The sequence below is a fragment of the Penicillium longicatenatum genome (assembly GCF_028827895.1).
Source record: "Penicillium longicatenatum strain IBT 33135 chromosome Unknown contig_3_segment0_segment0, whole genome shotgun sequence".
NCBI lineage: Eukaryota > Fungi > Ascomycota > Eurotiomycetes > Eurotiales > Aspergillaceae > Penicillium > Penicillium longicatenatum.
In genome coordinates, this window is record NW_026643121.1 from 2,070,491 (window position 1) to 2,084,489 (window position 13,999).

Sequence of the window (13,999 nt, forward strand, 5' to 3'; positions counted from 1 at the left end):
TGGTGGACCGATAAGTATTCGCTGTGTATATGCAGCTCTGTCTGGGGGGTGAATGTGACCAATCGGAATCTCGTAAAATCTGACAAGATGTCAAGCAAACGTACCAGACAGGGAAAATATAATTCCGACTATCTGCCTCTAGAGAAAGAAAACAAGCAGATGCTACAAGCACAGATTCCGCAAGGGGATATTCCGAAAGGAGACATTCCAGAAGGGGAAAGGGAGCGGCGAGGCGGGCACGCGGTACGGGCCGGATGATCCCTTCCAATCAGGCTTGGGTGGCTGCGTGCCGCTAGGTCCTGCAGGGCCAAAGTACGTATATTCGTATTTACATCAAAATCAGTGTAGCTAACTGACTGACCAATGTCATTAGTCAAGGGAAGAGCTCGTGCTGGAAATTTACTTCGAGCTCGAGGCTCTGCGCTTCAGAAGACGATTTATGAGTGCTTGTCTGTGGCAGTCATAAACATGATCTCAGGGAGTGTCGACTTTGGGTAATTGATTGCCGGTTATTCTATTTACTAGCTCTCATAGGTCTCTGTTTAATAAGGAGATGAATGACATCAACTAACTCGTGAATTATACTTCAGCGCTTCCGAGCCTGAGGGGTTTTGGATTCCAACCCAGAGGAGATACCAATGACACTCTCCCCTTCTGTTCTAGATATCTCATCAGCTCCAACGAACCCATTGCTTCCACTACCATGTGTACCGTTGGTCAAGCCCTTCTCCGCAGCCTTAGCCTTGGCAGCTCGCGTGGCTGCTGTGACATCCTCGAGGAGATACTGGAGCTCCGCATTGGTCGGTTTAGGTCCAGTAGAGAGGTTTGCTTCTCTATCCCAGCGCTCCTTGGCGCCCCAAAAGTCGTCCACTAATCGCCGAGTCCAGAACGAGCTTTTCATTTTTGTCACAGCAAACTCCCAATCCGTCGTGTATTCTTTGAAGAATGGCTTGTAACCTAGCAGACCCCCAAGCCACCGGCCAATAACCACACTAGTCCAGTATCCGAAGAAAAGTCGAAACGGCATCCATGCCGGCGCTGGGGTATAATGTCCACCTGCATCAAGCATCTGTAATCAATCAGCGCTTGTTTCGAATCACGAAGATAAGAACACGGACTTGTAATTTTTGAATGAAATCAAGACCTCCTTCATAGAGCAGTGCATCATGCCAGTATCCATACCAGTTCTCAAAGAAAACTCTATCAAGTTGGTTGTCGATCCCCGCGTCTGAACCACTCAGTAACACCGTCATGTATTCGCCTGAATCAGGGTGGATGCTGAAACGATGGATATGGTTCGCTTGGAGAGATACCTCTCCGTCTTCGGGGGTAAGATTGCGGCATACGCCATCCACTTCCGCCACACAAATGCCATGCTCGACGTGGAAAAACTCGTTCTGGTACCGATGGAAGTGCATTGCCGGGCCATCGGGCCGCTGGGGACTGTCAATGAGCTTCCGCAGTGTGGAAGGGATAGGTCCTTCCACGTCCAGTCTGTAAGTCTGACGCATCATAAAGCTTCGACCCGGAGGCGGCTCCAACCATTCGACTGTAAGGAGACCACCAAATCTGCAATGCGTGGTGATTAGCATGAAGGAACTATGTGAGTAGCTCCTAACTTTCTTGTTTGGGGGGGTCAGGATCGACAATAGTGGCCCGATTCATGTTTAACTCACTTTCGAATAGTACTCGACCCAGCAGACGAGTGATAGGGCACAAAGGGGGTAAGGAGACCCATCTTGTGAATTGGAGAAGTGAAGTTGCGCTGGAGAGGGTGAAACCACCAAGTCCGCAGATTAGAGAGCACGACAAATGATTTTTAGAGTGGCCGAAAAACGAAAAACCAGCTTAACGCCAACTCACTATCTTTATTATTATCTTGTAACTTTTTGCTTTGCCCTCAAGAAAGCTAAAACACCGGATAGTCATAGATTCAACGACTTCAGTGTTCCTATTGGTCTCGTTCCCAACCTGGCATGTGGGGCCATCCTTATCCACCGCAGTGGCACCACCTACTTGGCACGATCCGATCCCTATTGTAGAAATCTATCGGCATATCAGAGACTTGGATTGGCATAGTTTTTTTTGGTCTAGCTCCTTTAAGCCCAATTTTCAACCCGTAGACGGCATTCCGAGAAGCAATATCGGATGAGGTCTACCCCACCAACGTCCACGGCGAGGCGCTGACAGTGATCAAGGCCAAATTCCGATCCCCCTGCAGCGTTATTAGGGGATTTTTTTTTTTTTTTTTTTTTTTTTCATTATACAGCTCGTGTGCCAGAGAGCTACTATTAGTGCACATATCGTCTGCGACTACGATTTCGAACGTTCAGAAGAAGGTGGAGAAAATGGTCCGTGTTATTACCCTGATTCTTGTTGTCCAAGACGTTGACTCTAGAGCTCTGAAGACAGTTGATATAACCGGTTTACATATCATCGTCGTCGGTGCAGGCCTTGCTGGTATTTCCGCTGCAGTATCGTGCGCGTTAGCCGGCCATTCTGTTACCGTCCTAGAAGCAGCAAAGGAACTTGCAGAAGTATTCTCTCGTTATCCAATTCATTTCGCGAATACTGACATTGCCTTACTTAGGTTGGTGCAGGCCTTCAAGTCACTCCTAATGGCTCGCGCCTTCTCAAAATATGGGACCTTCCTCAGACCATGTGGTATCAGGCAGCTGAACCAACACAGTTAACTGTACATCGGTATTCTGGGGCAGTGCTAGCCCGTGAGGTTGATTTTGATAAGAAAATTCGAAATAAATACGGCGTACCTTTCGTTGATTTACATCGAGTGGACTTGCAGCAAGCTTTGTACGAACGGGCTCAGCAGTTAGGAGTGAAGTTCCATTTGAACGAGCGCGTACAAAATGTTGATCCTTCAGTGCCGTCGCTAACTACCATTTCTGGTCATGAATACCGCTCTGACCTGATAGTCGGAGCCGATGGCTTGTGGTCACGAACTCGAGAATGTTTCCTAGGGACTGCCGATCCGCCCAAGCCGACAGGAGACTTGGCATATCGAATTGTTCTTTCTCTAGATCAAATCAAGGAGCCGGCATTACGAGACTGGGTTAGCAATCCCGAAGTTCATTTTTGGATTGGTCCTAGATCCCATGCTGTTGGATACTCTTTGAGGGCGGGTAAGATGTATAATCTTGTACTACTTGTACCAGATAATCTACCTCCAGGTATCACGAAGCAACCTGGAAATATCGAAGAAATGAAGCAGCTGTTTGAAGGCTGGGATCCAGTGTATGCAGAGCTTGATCGTTTGTTTTGCAATTCATGGCTAACTCAAATCAAGTCTCACTCAGCTTCTAGGCTACGTTGACAGAGTTGATAAGTGGAAACTTATGCATAGTAAGAGACCACGACATCACTGCTATTGCCATTTTCTACAGTATACTGACAGTATTGTATTACAGGGGAGGAGCTTCCGTCGTGGATAAATGAAGCCAATAATTTTGTCTTGATGTAAGTCTACCAAAGTTATGTCCATAATGTCTAATGTCTCGAGCCACAATTAACATCTGACAGTGGTGATTCTTGCCACCCCATGCTTCCATATCTTGCACAGGGAGCCAACTCGGCCATGGAGGATGGAGCAGCCCTAGGGACGATTCTAAAATCCGTCACAAAGAAGGAGCAGCTCCCGAATGCTTTGCACATGTTTGAGAAGGTTCGAAAATTAAGGAGTGAGGCTATAGCTAGGGAAACATTTAAGCAGGTATGCACCCTTTTCTATGCCAAGCTCTAGCTGCACATCCTATAGGTTTCAGGTATACAGACTGACTTCAGGGACTCTTGGCTGTAGAGAAATGATTTTCACATGCAGGATGGCCCTGCCCAAGAAGCACGAGACATAATATTCACATCACAGCTCGACAAAGAAATTACAGGCGCTTTTCCTAGCCGATGGTTCGTGTCAATCTAGCCCAATGTGCATTCATTTCTGATTCCAAACAGGACATGTCCCGTTGTCCAACCATGGATATATGGATATGATGCGATAGCCGAAGCCGAGACAGTACTTCAAGGCAAAGAATTGCCCAACATTCACGGAAAATCTCTACCACAAATTGAAGCGATTAAGGGAAATTTTTGAATGGGTAATTGAGTTCTGTAATTGAAATTTTCAATACAAAAAAAATGTGTCAGAAATATCCGGGAAGAGTAGAAATAATTAACTTGACGTTATGATAACTACATGTATCTTCCGAAGGTGAATAACAAGTCAACTTCGCTTTTTTTTTATAAGATGCGCAATAATATTGTAACTGATGCTCATTATACCCTTAGCCTCAGGACTGGCCGAGCTTTGGCTACCTGGCAAGAGTTTTCTCGGTGTTATATAGTGTGCCAAAAGTCTGTAGGCACTCTAAGGCTTCGGAATGCATTTACGTAGCAATGGCGGTTCAAGCGAAAATCAGATTTCCATGAATGTATTTCGTATCATTTTAGCAACAGATTGCACTCTCTATCAGAAACTAGGAATTGGCTGTTGTGTAGGAATCAAATGGGCACCTACTTTCTCCGAGGCATCCCTGACAAATCCCACAAACGCATCTCCTTGGCCCTCGCCAACCCCTAGCTCATCTTTCACGCCATGAATACTTGTCAAATTGATGTCCAGATTCAACTCCTTCCTCTCTCCCGCCACAAACCCAGGGTCTGTTTTCCAGCCCAGTGCAATGCTCAAGATGTTCCTGATCCGTCCTGCGTTGAGCTCGCAACATTCATCCCTCGCTCCTTCTTTGCCTCCACGCCAGGCGACGTACCCATCCGGACGGACTAAAACATAATCGTAATTTTCCCACACATTCTTGACATGCTTTTCTCTGGCATCCAGTTGAACGTGCGTCAGTGGCATCTTCATTACCTTGGCTACAGCTTTGAATGTGGCCACTGGGGACGGTGCTTCGTCATTAAAGCTGATGTAATCATTGTTTGTTTGATAGTCGCTTTCAATCCTTGAGAAGTCCATTAAAGACCACTCTTTTCCATAGAGATCCACAATGCTTGTCTGATCATCTCTCAAGAACACATGCGGTGCTCTATGACCGGGCCTTGTACTTGGCGTATAGCTCATGTTATCGAATCTGGGCTCTCTTGTCCCGTCGCTCACAATGACTTCACTATTCAAATATCTCAGGTCGAGTTCCACTCCACGGTCGATGTTTTCAGGTCCCACGCTGTCCAGGTGGCTTGCTACCTCAGCCCGTGCCTTCTCTCCTTCCTCGGTTTCCTCGAGGAAAATGTCTGTGTTCGGGGCCATCATGGTACGCATGACCATAGGAGTGAATTTTCCAATGTGGGCATCACAACGTTCGAGACGCATCATCATGTTCGGTCTGCGCTCATTCGTATATGAAGTGATGAGGTTGCTTCCACCGATGCCTTTGTGTAAAGCTGAAAGGCGCCACGCTAGCGAGAAGGCGTCTTCTACGCCGCTGTTCATGCCGTAACCGCCATGTGGAGGGTTACGATGAGCAGCATCACCGGCGAGGAACACACGGCCGTGTCCATGACGACTGACGTAGGAATCTGCGAGACCAAAGTTCGGGCGCCATGCATTAGCCAGCATGATTTCGTCGATTTTGAATGTGTAGGGCTTGCCGAGACTGCCAAGAACACGATAAGGGATTTCCTCGGGGTGTTCCTGAAGCTCTCTGATGGCTGCGGCATCAGCAGAGCAAGGCTCGTGACAGGTATAGGTATCGACATCGTCTTGATTAATCATGAACCCGCCGTGAAGGCCAAAGGCGTGCCACCATTTGCCGAATGGAGCGAGTTCCGTGAGTTCTTTGGACCGGAAGTGAACCATGAAAAAGGCCCCTGGGCTGGGTAGAAAGAAACACGGCCATGTTAGCTGGTGATATTTTGATGGGTAAAACACTCACAGAGGTCTCCCCGGGAGATTAATCCCGATGCTTTTCCTGACTCTACTCTGAGCACCGTCTGCGCCAACCAGGTACGGTGCTCTCACGGTCCTTTCCTGGTTATTCGTGTCTCTGAAAGTAGCAGTAACCCCTTCGTCATCCTCCGCAAGCGATACAAATTTGTACCCAAAGTGACCTGAAATCAGAGGTTCGGCGAGGCATTTTTTCTTCAGGAATGCTTCGAGCACTATCTGCGAGCAACGCTGACCCGGCTCGGCTGGCTGTGAGCCATCATTATTTGCGTGAATCTTCGCGCGGTATTCATTGTTGCTTGGGATATGCTAGTAGAAGTTGTTAGTGTCATGACGTGTGAAGGCTAGAACTTCATTTAAGCAAGTCCAAAATCGAACAAGATTCCTGACTTAAAGATTCTTTACTTCTCAAAGTCGTAATTCTTTTTTAAGGGTGACAGACATACCCATCTACTAACGAGCTTTTTCTTCTGCCCGCAAGTGTTGAAAAAAATAGTATCCCATTCGCTATGCTGTGGTATAGCCCCGGGTTGTTGCCGATACTCCTCAACAAGCCCCATTATACGCAGAATCTCCATAGTATGGCAGCTGTTGTTGTCCATCTTAGGCCAGCGTGTCGTCTCGGTACTCATTTCGCATAACGTGCACGGCACCCCCAGCTGTGCCAGCCTGAGAGCTGTCAACATTCCAACCGGGCCTCCTCCTACTATGAGAGGACCTGGAGAAAACATCGTGTCTTCTGGCTGGATGGAGCCCATTGTGGAGCGATGGAGTGGTAGAAGGAAGTAGTATTCAGAAATATTACAGATTAGAGTCTTGGTCAAGATTGCTTCGCGTCTACTATTTCTAGAACATGTCTGTTTAACAGACGTTTCAACACTAATATTGGGTTGGCATAGTTGATGCTTATGGCATGAGCTTCTCTACCTCTACAAGGAGAAGATGGAATCTAACCCCTGCCGGAACGTATCCCAAAAGGGTATACATTCTGGCCAGTTCCGATTGGACGTCTGGAAATTGGCCTTATCAGGTGGATCCCTCCTCCTAGCGTAGGCAAGATCTACGGTTTACACTTTGCCGCTTCCTGAGTTTTAGTGGTAATGTTGACCATATCTTACCGTTGGCCCATTTTCTTACCAAAAATATTATAAGTTAGCTTGTAAGCGCTTCCAGTATTACGCTGTCAACTATTCATACTGCACTCGGATGTCATGAAGCTTGACCGCTTAATTGCTATACGTGGACAAATGGCCCTTGTCAAAAAGGCTCAGAAGCGTCTAGACTTGCATGAGCGGCCAACAGTCTCCACTCAGCGTCTCCAAGTTTTGTTCGCGCTCCTCTAGATTGGCGAATTGGAAGGCAGCATGGTACCAGGGGTCTCAAAGGGTTCCGAGTAGTGGAGCAGCTGAGCGTACTACTACTAACCCGATCCCTACTAGTCAGCCATCCATATTGGCGTATACCAGGGATCTACGGCCTAAAATGGCTTCGCCTCCGGCCCGCCCCGTTCGATCGCCGTTTGAATTTCTGCAAAGAGATGAGCTGGTGCATTGCTAAAGAAGTCTGAACTTTGAGTGAGTCACTGACGCTCTTTTAAAGCACTGTAATCAAAGAGATGGGCACCGGCCCGGGACGTGCGGGCCGCCTGGGCCGCCTGGGCCGCTATCCAACCCTGCCCCCATAGCTATGGTGCTATTAGCCTATTTGTATTCTGCTTGTAAGCGGCGAACTGGTTTTTTTTTTTTTTTTTGAAAAGAAAATAACGCCGCCGAGTCACTTCAGACGTGAGATCACAATCACTATAATGTCTGAATCCTCAATACCGACGCCCATCGGCACCCCGCAAGATGAAGAGAAGGCCTTTCAACCCCCCGTCTCTGAAAGCCCTGCTCTGGACTCTCTCCCGCCAGAGGGTGGCCTCCGAGGTTGGCTATGTTGCGCCGGTGGTTCCCTAGGTCTGTTTGCTACCTTGGGCTTCTTGAACGCGTTGAGTCCTTCCTTTCACGAAAAAGCTTTACGACCTGTCCTTTCGCTAACTTGCACAGTATTGGAATTTTCCAAACCACCTATCAAGAAACTCTCTTGAAAGACTACACCTCATCCGACATTTCATGGATCTTTACAATCCAACTCGCTCTTATATGGGCTCCTGGCTCCCTATTCGGTCGCATTGTAGATACCTACGGACCACGCCCGGTCATGCTCCCATGTACCTTTCTTTGCGTCTTTTCACTGTGCATGACGAGTCTTTGCACCGAATACTATCAAATTATTTTGGCGCAGGGTATTTGTTATGGACTTGGAGCTGGAGGTATTTTTACCACCTGCTTGGTATGCGTGAGCCAGTGGTTCGTCAAGCAGCGAGGCCTTGCTATGGGGATTACAGTTGCGGGTAGTAGTATTGGTGAGTAGCAGACCCTCCTATCGACCTCTATCATGCGCTGATTCAATTATGACCAGGGGGCGTGATATTCCCATTCTTTCTCCAACTAGTCATGGAAGACGTGGGATTCAATGGCATGGTGCGCTACACAGCGCTCTTTGTAGGCATCATTCTAATTGGCGCCTTCTTCCTTGTCACTGCGCGACTGCCTCCTAAGAAGTGGAACTCAGAAATGGCATGGATTGACTTCACACTGTTCAAAAATCGTGGCTTTGCTTTCTATGCCATCGGCTCATATTTTGTGATGTGGGGATTGTGGGCACCTTTCGATTATCTTCCTAGCATGGCCCAATTGTCGGGAATGTCAGATTCGCTGGCCCTCTACCTCATTGCTATCGTGAAGTAAGTTTTTCCACTTTTGTTTTCCTCAGCAGAACTGACATAAGGCAGTGCTGCTTCATTTTTCGGAAGAGTTATCCCCGGGCACATCGGAGACAAGGTGGGGTACTTTAATGTCATAACCGGGTCCGCCTTGCTCAGCTGCATTATGATACTCTGTTTATGGCTGCCTTTCGATTACCATTCTTCAAATGCCGGCCTCATAGTCTTTGCAGTGGCTTATGGCTTCTTCAGTGGCGCCTTCGTTAGCATCATGATGCCATGCTGCGCAAAATCTGGCAGCCTAGAAACCCTGGGCAGACAGATAGGTACTTATCAGGGTGTCATAGCTATCTCGTAAGTGTTCTTTGGCTCATTTGAATGATTGCCCTTTTGAGCTATACTGATATCTAGCAGCTGTCTTACTGGTTTGCCCATCATGGGAGCTATCTTGGGGAAACAACACAATTCGACCTATGAGGGGATGCAAGTATTTGCGATTGTGACCATGTTTGTGGGTTTCGTTTTCCTATTGGTTTCTCGCAATGTTCTGGCTGCCGCTCACGGAACATGGAGGTACTAAACCTATGACGATCCGCTACGTCGTCAATTGATGCACAAATCAAACCTGCTCAATTTGGAAAGTGAATCCCCTAACTCAGGAGAAAGGAGCCGGGTGTATGCAAAACAGGCCTCGCGGCCGAACATCACAACCAATTGAACGGACCAAGAATCATCAAGGGGAGGGTATTGGGCATACAGGATAATACTTTAATTTTTAGCATCTGATGATTGACTGAATACGCGTTGGGGAGCGTAGCTTTTGGTGTTTTATGTCTTAACTGTGGTCCACGGTGCTAGGACCACAGTGTTGGAGGGCTCATATTCCTGCAAGGTTCCGACGGGCAAAACGCCTGCATACCTAGGCACTCTCACGATTTTGTTCCAACATGTCAATATGGTGTTGATTGATTGAACGAGTATCTACTGGAGCTGTATATAAGTTAGACTTTACAAAATGCGAACTAAAACAATGCTTTTGGAATCTCTCCTCGCATGATGTATGGTTTATGGATACGGTGACAAAAGGAAGTTGACTGGCGGAAAGAAGGGAGATACTTAGTCAGAGGTATGTGTAACAATCAATTCACCAGACTTATCATGTAGCACAAACAACCTTTCACCGGCATCTATCAGTGAGATCGAGTTCCTGTCTGCTCAGGGTCCGGGTCCGAGCTGCCGCTGTCGGAATCGACTGTGTCTGCTGCTAACACAGCTACTGATTGGATATTTGCACATCTAGGACGTTGCGAGACTACTGCACTTCATTTATATTATTGATCTGTGAGTATGGGAATCATCACTTGGCTAGAAACCTTTTCGCGGAGAATACCGGTATACTCTCATAGTACCACCACACCAACTTTAAGCTTATATTAGAAAATCGGGCCGAAATAAGGTAGGGTAGATTGCATTAGCGCTAGCGAGACCTCAGGGTCACTGAAGTCAGACATTCTGGTGGCTTTACTTCATACCTACGGCGACTAAGCCGCGTTAAAACAAATATACAGCTCGCTGCGTCTAATAGCACCGTACCTGCGGCGGGTGGAGAGCGGTCCGGGCGGAACGCGCGTCCCGGTCCGTTGTCCGCACTCTGGAATTAGCGTTTCATGAGAACGTCAATAACATAAGGCTTTCCTGCACCTAGCCGTTCTCTCCTCCCTTCTTTTTACACTTCGTCATCAGATAGTCATCAGCTCTCTCCTGTCGCCTAGGCCCTAGGATTCAACAAATACCATGACACCTTGGCGAGCCACACGTCTCCTCAATGGAGTACGAGCTCTAGTTGGCGGTCAAGGCCCCCCTTTGATTCTCATGCCAGGCTGGCCACAAACAGCAGAGGCTTTTAGTGGCATCCTTGAGCCCCTTTCAAAAAAGTATCAGTTTTTCGCGCTCGACCCTCCGGGATTGGGTGATTCGCTTCCACCCCTCAGCTATGATACTGCGAACGTGAGCAACATCATGGCCGAAGCTATTCACGATACCGTGAAGGAAAGACCGTACCACCTAGTTGGCCATGATGTGGGTGGATGGATTGCTTATCCTTGGGCCGCTCAATTTCAATCAAGAATCAAATCGCTCAGCATCTTGGACGCGTCAGTGCCGGGTTTCATGCCCAAGTTTCAATTTCCGCTGGATCAGCAGACAAACATGCGTCTTTGGCAATTCTCATTTCACGCGCTTCCAGAATTACCTGAAATTTTGACTCGCGGTCGTGAACGGGAGCTCCTGACCTGGTTTTTCAATTTGAAGACGGTTCACACAGATGCTTTATCCGAAGATCATTTTGAACGCTATATCAAAGCATATTCAAGACCAGAAGCGATGAGCCGGGGGTTCGAGTATTATCGAGCTTTCGAAACGAGCGCTAAACAAAATCTGGAGTTTGCAAAGAAACCACTCAATATCCCTGTCTTAGCTTTGGGTGGGGCTAGCTCCGTCGGTTCGGGGATGATTCATTTGGTTCAAAACTTCGCGAACAACGTCTCCGGGGGTGCTATTGACAATTGCGGGCATTTCCTCCCCGAAGAGCAACCATCTGCTGTCGCGCACAGGCTGCTGGAGTTTTTGGACGCCAACGAAACTGAGTGAAAATATTTAGACTCACCTTACAACATACTGTATCGGTTTGGAAGTTGTGTCATTGTTGTTGTGAGTGCGAAGAGACATGTACGTAAATTGATGCAACTCATAGTGTAGACTAGCAGGCTAGAAATATAGATGCGTAAAGGGTTCAGGCAGAAAGTAGGTAACTAGGATGTAACCCATGAACTGTTCTTTCTTCCTCTCAGCTTACCTAGCCTTCCCGTCCAAAAAATAGACTGTTTCCCTCCTTTACCTACCTTTTTAATTGATCTGCCCTCTCACAGCTACATTTAGTGATTGCCGGACTTCCACTGGCTATAATTCGCTCTGAATAATCAAAGATCTCGAAGTGGAAATACAAGAGTTGACAAAACTATATTCTTTGGTGGCAAGCAATAGTCAAATAGGGCTCAGGCACCCGTGGACAGCATACCTCAAGTAGATGTTGAGATCCATGTCAGGAGAGCAAGGCGCTTCGGCAGTGAAGTCTGGTATTGTTTACTTCGATGTGCCCAATAAATATTCTGTAGTTTCACCCGGATTGTCATTAGTAATAAGCGCCGTTGTGCAGAGATGAGCAATGCAGGCCACTTTTCTTTCAACTACAAGCCACTTTTCTTCTCCACTGTTTCCAGTGGTTCGCAGACACGGTTCCCCACTAGTCAAGTTTGGCACGGTGGATCCACCTGTCATAATTGTGGTAATCATTGCCGAGCTCGGGATAAACAACTCTTATACAAGCGATTTCAGCTGACCATGAGCTAGTTGTGGTGGGTCTGCCGCCAATAGTACCTTAGATCTAGTCCCAAGTACAACTAGCGACACACGATGAGAGCTTGAAATGGATCCACGGAATATTCGGCTCGGCAAGGCCGGGTTTCCATGCCCATGTTTTGGAGTTTATTTGCAGGCTATTAACATGTTTAAATAGTCTCTCCATTGGCCCCGGTTTCAACGAGGTCAAAAATTTCATATCTCTACCGTTGGCCAGCGCTGCGGCAAGCATAATATGGCAGATATCTCTGAACTCCCGTTTATTGTGACTGAGCATGTCATTGACGGACAGCATGTTCGGGAATATCCCAATGCCACTGTGGATCCGAATTCCACTTTCAAGCTTGTCCTCAAGAGATATACGCCAGTCGACAACCTAAACCCGCAGCCTGGTGACGTGACTATTATTGGAGCACATGGCTGCGGCTTCCCAAAAGTGAGCAGATCCACTCCAACATCCCTTGTTTGAGAAACATTTAGGCTAAAGTGAACGTTAGGAGGTATATGAGCCTCTATGGGAAGACCTACTCAATCGAAGTCGACAGGATGGCTATCGCATTCGCTCTATTTGGATCGCCGATGTCGCAAACCTCGGTGCCAGCGGTGTTGCAAATGAGGAATCTCTAGGCAATGATCGTGAGCACTCATCATCCTACATTACAGCTTGACGCAACTAACAGATTCAAGCATCATGGTTTGATCACAGCCGTGACCTTTTATATATGATAAACAAGTTCCGTGACGAGATGCCACAGCCTATTGTGGGTGTGGGACATAGCATGGGTGCAGGGCAACTGTGAGTATCGCCAATGCGCAGAGATAACCCATTTTCGATCAGTCTAACCTCCATCCAGAGTCCTACTGTCTCTCCTTCATCCCCGTCTATTCGCATCTCTAAGCCTTGTGGAGCCCGTCATATCACCAGACATTTTGACAGGCAAAGGCCCCTTGCTGACAGTCATATCACTCAAAAGACGACACGTCTGGAAATCTAAAGCAGCAGCTATTCAGGAGGCAAGAAAGACGCATAAGGGATGGGACAAGCGTGTCCTCGATCGATGGATTCTCCACGCTTATCGCGAACTTCCATCACCCACTTCCACCCATGAAAATTGTACAGCCCAAGTCGACCAACCAGTAACTCTGGTCAGCTCAAAATACCAAGAAGTACTACAGTACCTCCGTCCAAACCCATCCAGCCACAGACCTGTCGGCGAAGAAGCTACCCCCGATTCACCTCCCCACGACCATCTCCTCTACCCAGATGTCATCGGACCCCCTCAGACAACCACAGAATTTTACAGATACGAGCCAATCTTGGCATGGAAGATGCTCAAGCATGTGCGTCCTCCTGTTCTATATGTTCTGGGGCAAAGTAGTCCCTTTGCCGCGCCTAGAACTCGCGAGAGGATTCTCAATAGGACGGGCGCCGGAATTGGAGGGAGTGGTGGCGTAAAGGCTTTACAAGTTGAAGAGAAGATTATTCCGGGCTCTCACCAGCTACCACTGGAAAAGGCTTCGGAGACGGCTGCTGCTGTTGGTCCTTGGATTAGCAGATCGGTACGGCGTTGGAAGGATGATGATGCGCGGATTGCAAAGGGTTGGGCTTCTCAGCCGATGAATGATCGATTAAAGGGTATGGCAGATTGGATTCCCAAGCTGGAGAAGATAATGTCTTCTGAGAGAGGAGAGTCGAGGCTTTGATCCATAGAAAAAGGTACAAGGGCAGTGTTAGGTCTGTTCCTGCATGTTTAGAATGACCTTAGACTATTAGGTACTTCAGCGATATGGCTTCAAAGTTACTAGATGCGGTAATAAACATATAGTTTCTTTTATCTCTTGCTCTCAACGAGTATATTTCTGATCGCGTGGGCTGCTGCAAATCGTGAGCTCCACTGCCCAATTTC

The 13,999-nt window shown here is 47.6% G+C and overlaps 6 protein-coding genes across 6 annotated transcripts; 4 read left to right on the forward strand and 2 right to left on the reverse strand.

Moving 5' to 3' along the window:
- Positions 1-586: 586 nt before the first annotated feature.
- N7484_006138 (uncharacterized protein) lies at positions 587-1,738 on the reverse strand (the record flags this gene model as incomplete). The annotated part of the gene is made up of 3 exons (XM_057116556.1): positions 587-1,069; positions 1,119-1,569; positions 1,677-1,738. 3 exons carry the CDS (start codon positions 1,736-1,738, stop codon positions 587-589), a joined length of 996 nt encoding a protein of 331 aa, XP_056972439.1.
- A 531-nt stretch (positions 1,739-2,269) lies between these two features.
- On the forward strand, positions 2,270-4,105 carry N7484_006139 (uncharacterized protein; the record flags this gene model as incomplete). Its single annotated transcript, XM_057116557.1, has 7 exons — positions 2,270-2,537; positions 2,591-3,252; positions 3,305-3,360; positions 3,426-3,474; positions 3,538-3,727; positions 3,815-3,918; positions 3,967-4,105. The coding sequence occupies exons 1-7, from the start codon at positions 2,349-2,351 to the stop codon at positions 4,103-4,105; spliced, it is 1,389 nt and encodes a 462-aa protein (XP_056972440.1). The 5' UTR covers positions 2,270-2,348.
- A 375-nt stretch (positions 4,106-4,480) lies between these two features.
- On the reverse strand, positions 4,481-6,669 carry N7484_006140 (uncharacterized protein; the record flags this gene model as incomplete). The annotated part of the gene is made up of 3 exons (XM_057116558.1): positions 4,481-5,840; positions 5,901-6,220; positions 6,358-6,669. 3 exons carry the CDS (start codon positions 6,667-6,669, stop codon positions 4,481-4,483), a joined length of 1,992 nt encoding a protein of 663 aa, XP_056972441.1.
- A 1,046-nt stretch (positions 6,670-7,715) lies between these two features.
- Positions 7,716-9,255, forward strand: hasB (MFS-type transporter hasB; the record flags this gene model as incomplete). Its single annotated transcript, XM_057116559.1, has 5 exons — positions 7,716-7,897; positions 7,957-8,315; positions 8,372-8,696; positions 8,745-9,029; positions 9,090-9,255. 5 exons carry the CDS (start codon positions 7,716-7,718, stop codon positions 9,253-9,255), a joined length of 1,317 nt encoding a protein of 438 aa, XP_056972442.1.
- Positions 9,256-10,469: 1,214 nt separating this feature from the next.
- On the forward strand, positions 10,470-11,324 carry N7484_006142 (alpha/beta fold hydrolase; the record flags this gene model as incomplete). Its single annotated transcript, XM_057116560.1, has 1 exon — positions 10,470-11,324. One exon carries the CDS (start codon positions 10,470-10,472, stop codon positions 11,322-11,324), a length of 855 nt encoding a protein of 284 aa, XP_056972443.1.
- Positions 11,325-12,327: 1,003 nt separating this feature from the next.
- On the forward strand, positions 12,328-13,796 carry N7484_006143 (uncharacterized protein; the record flags this gene model as incomplete). Its single annotated transcript, XM_057116561.1, has 4 exons — positions 12,328-12,528; positions 12,590-12,728; positions 12,780-12,888; positions 12,947-13,796. 4 exons carry the CDS (start codon positions 12,328-12,330, stop codon positions 13,794-13,796), a joined length of 1,299 nt encoding a protein of 432 aa, XP_056972444.1.
- Positions 13,797-13,999: the final 203 nt, after the last annotated feature.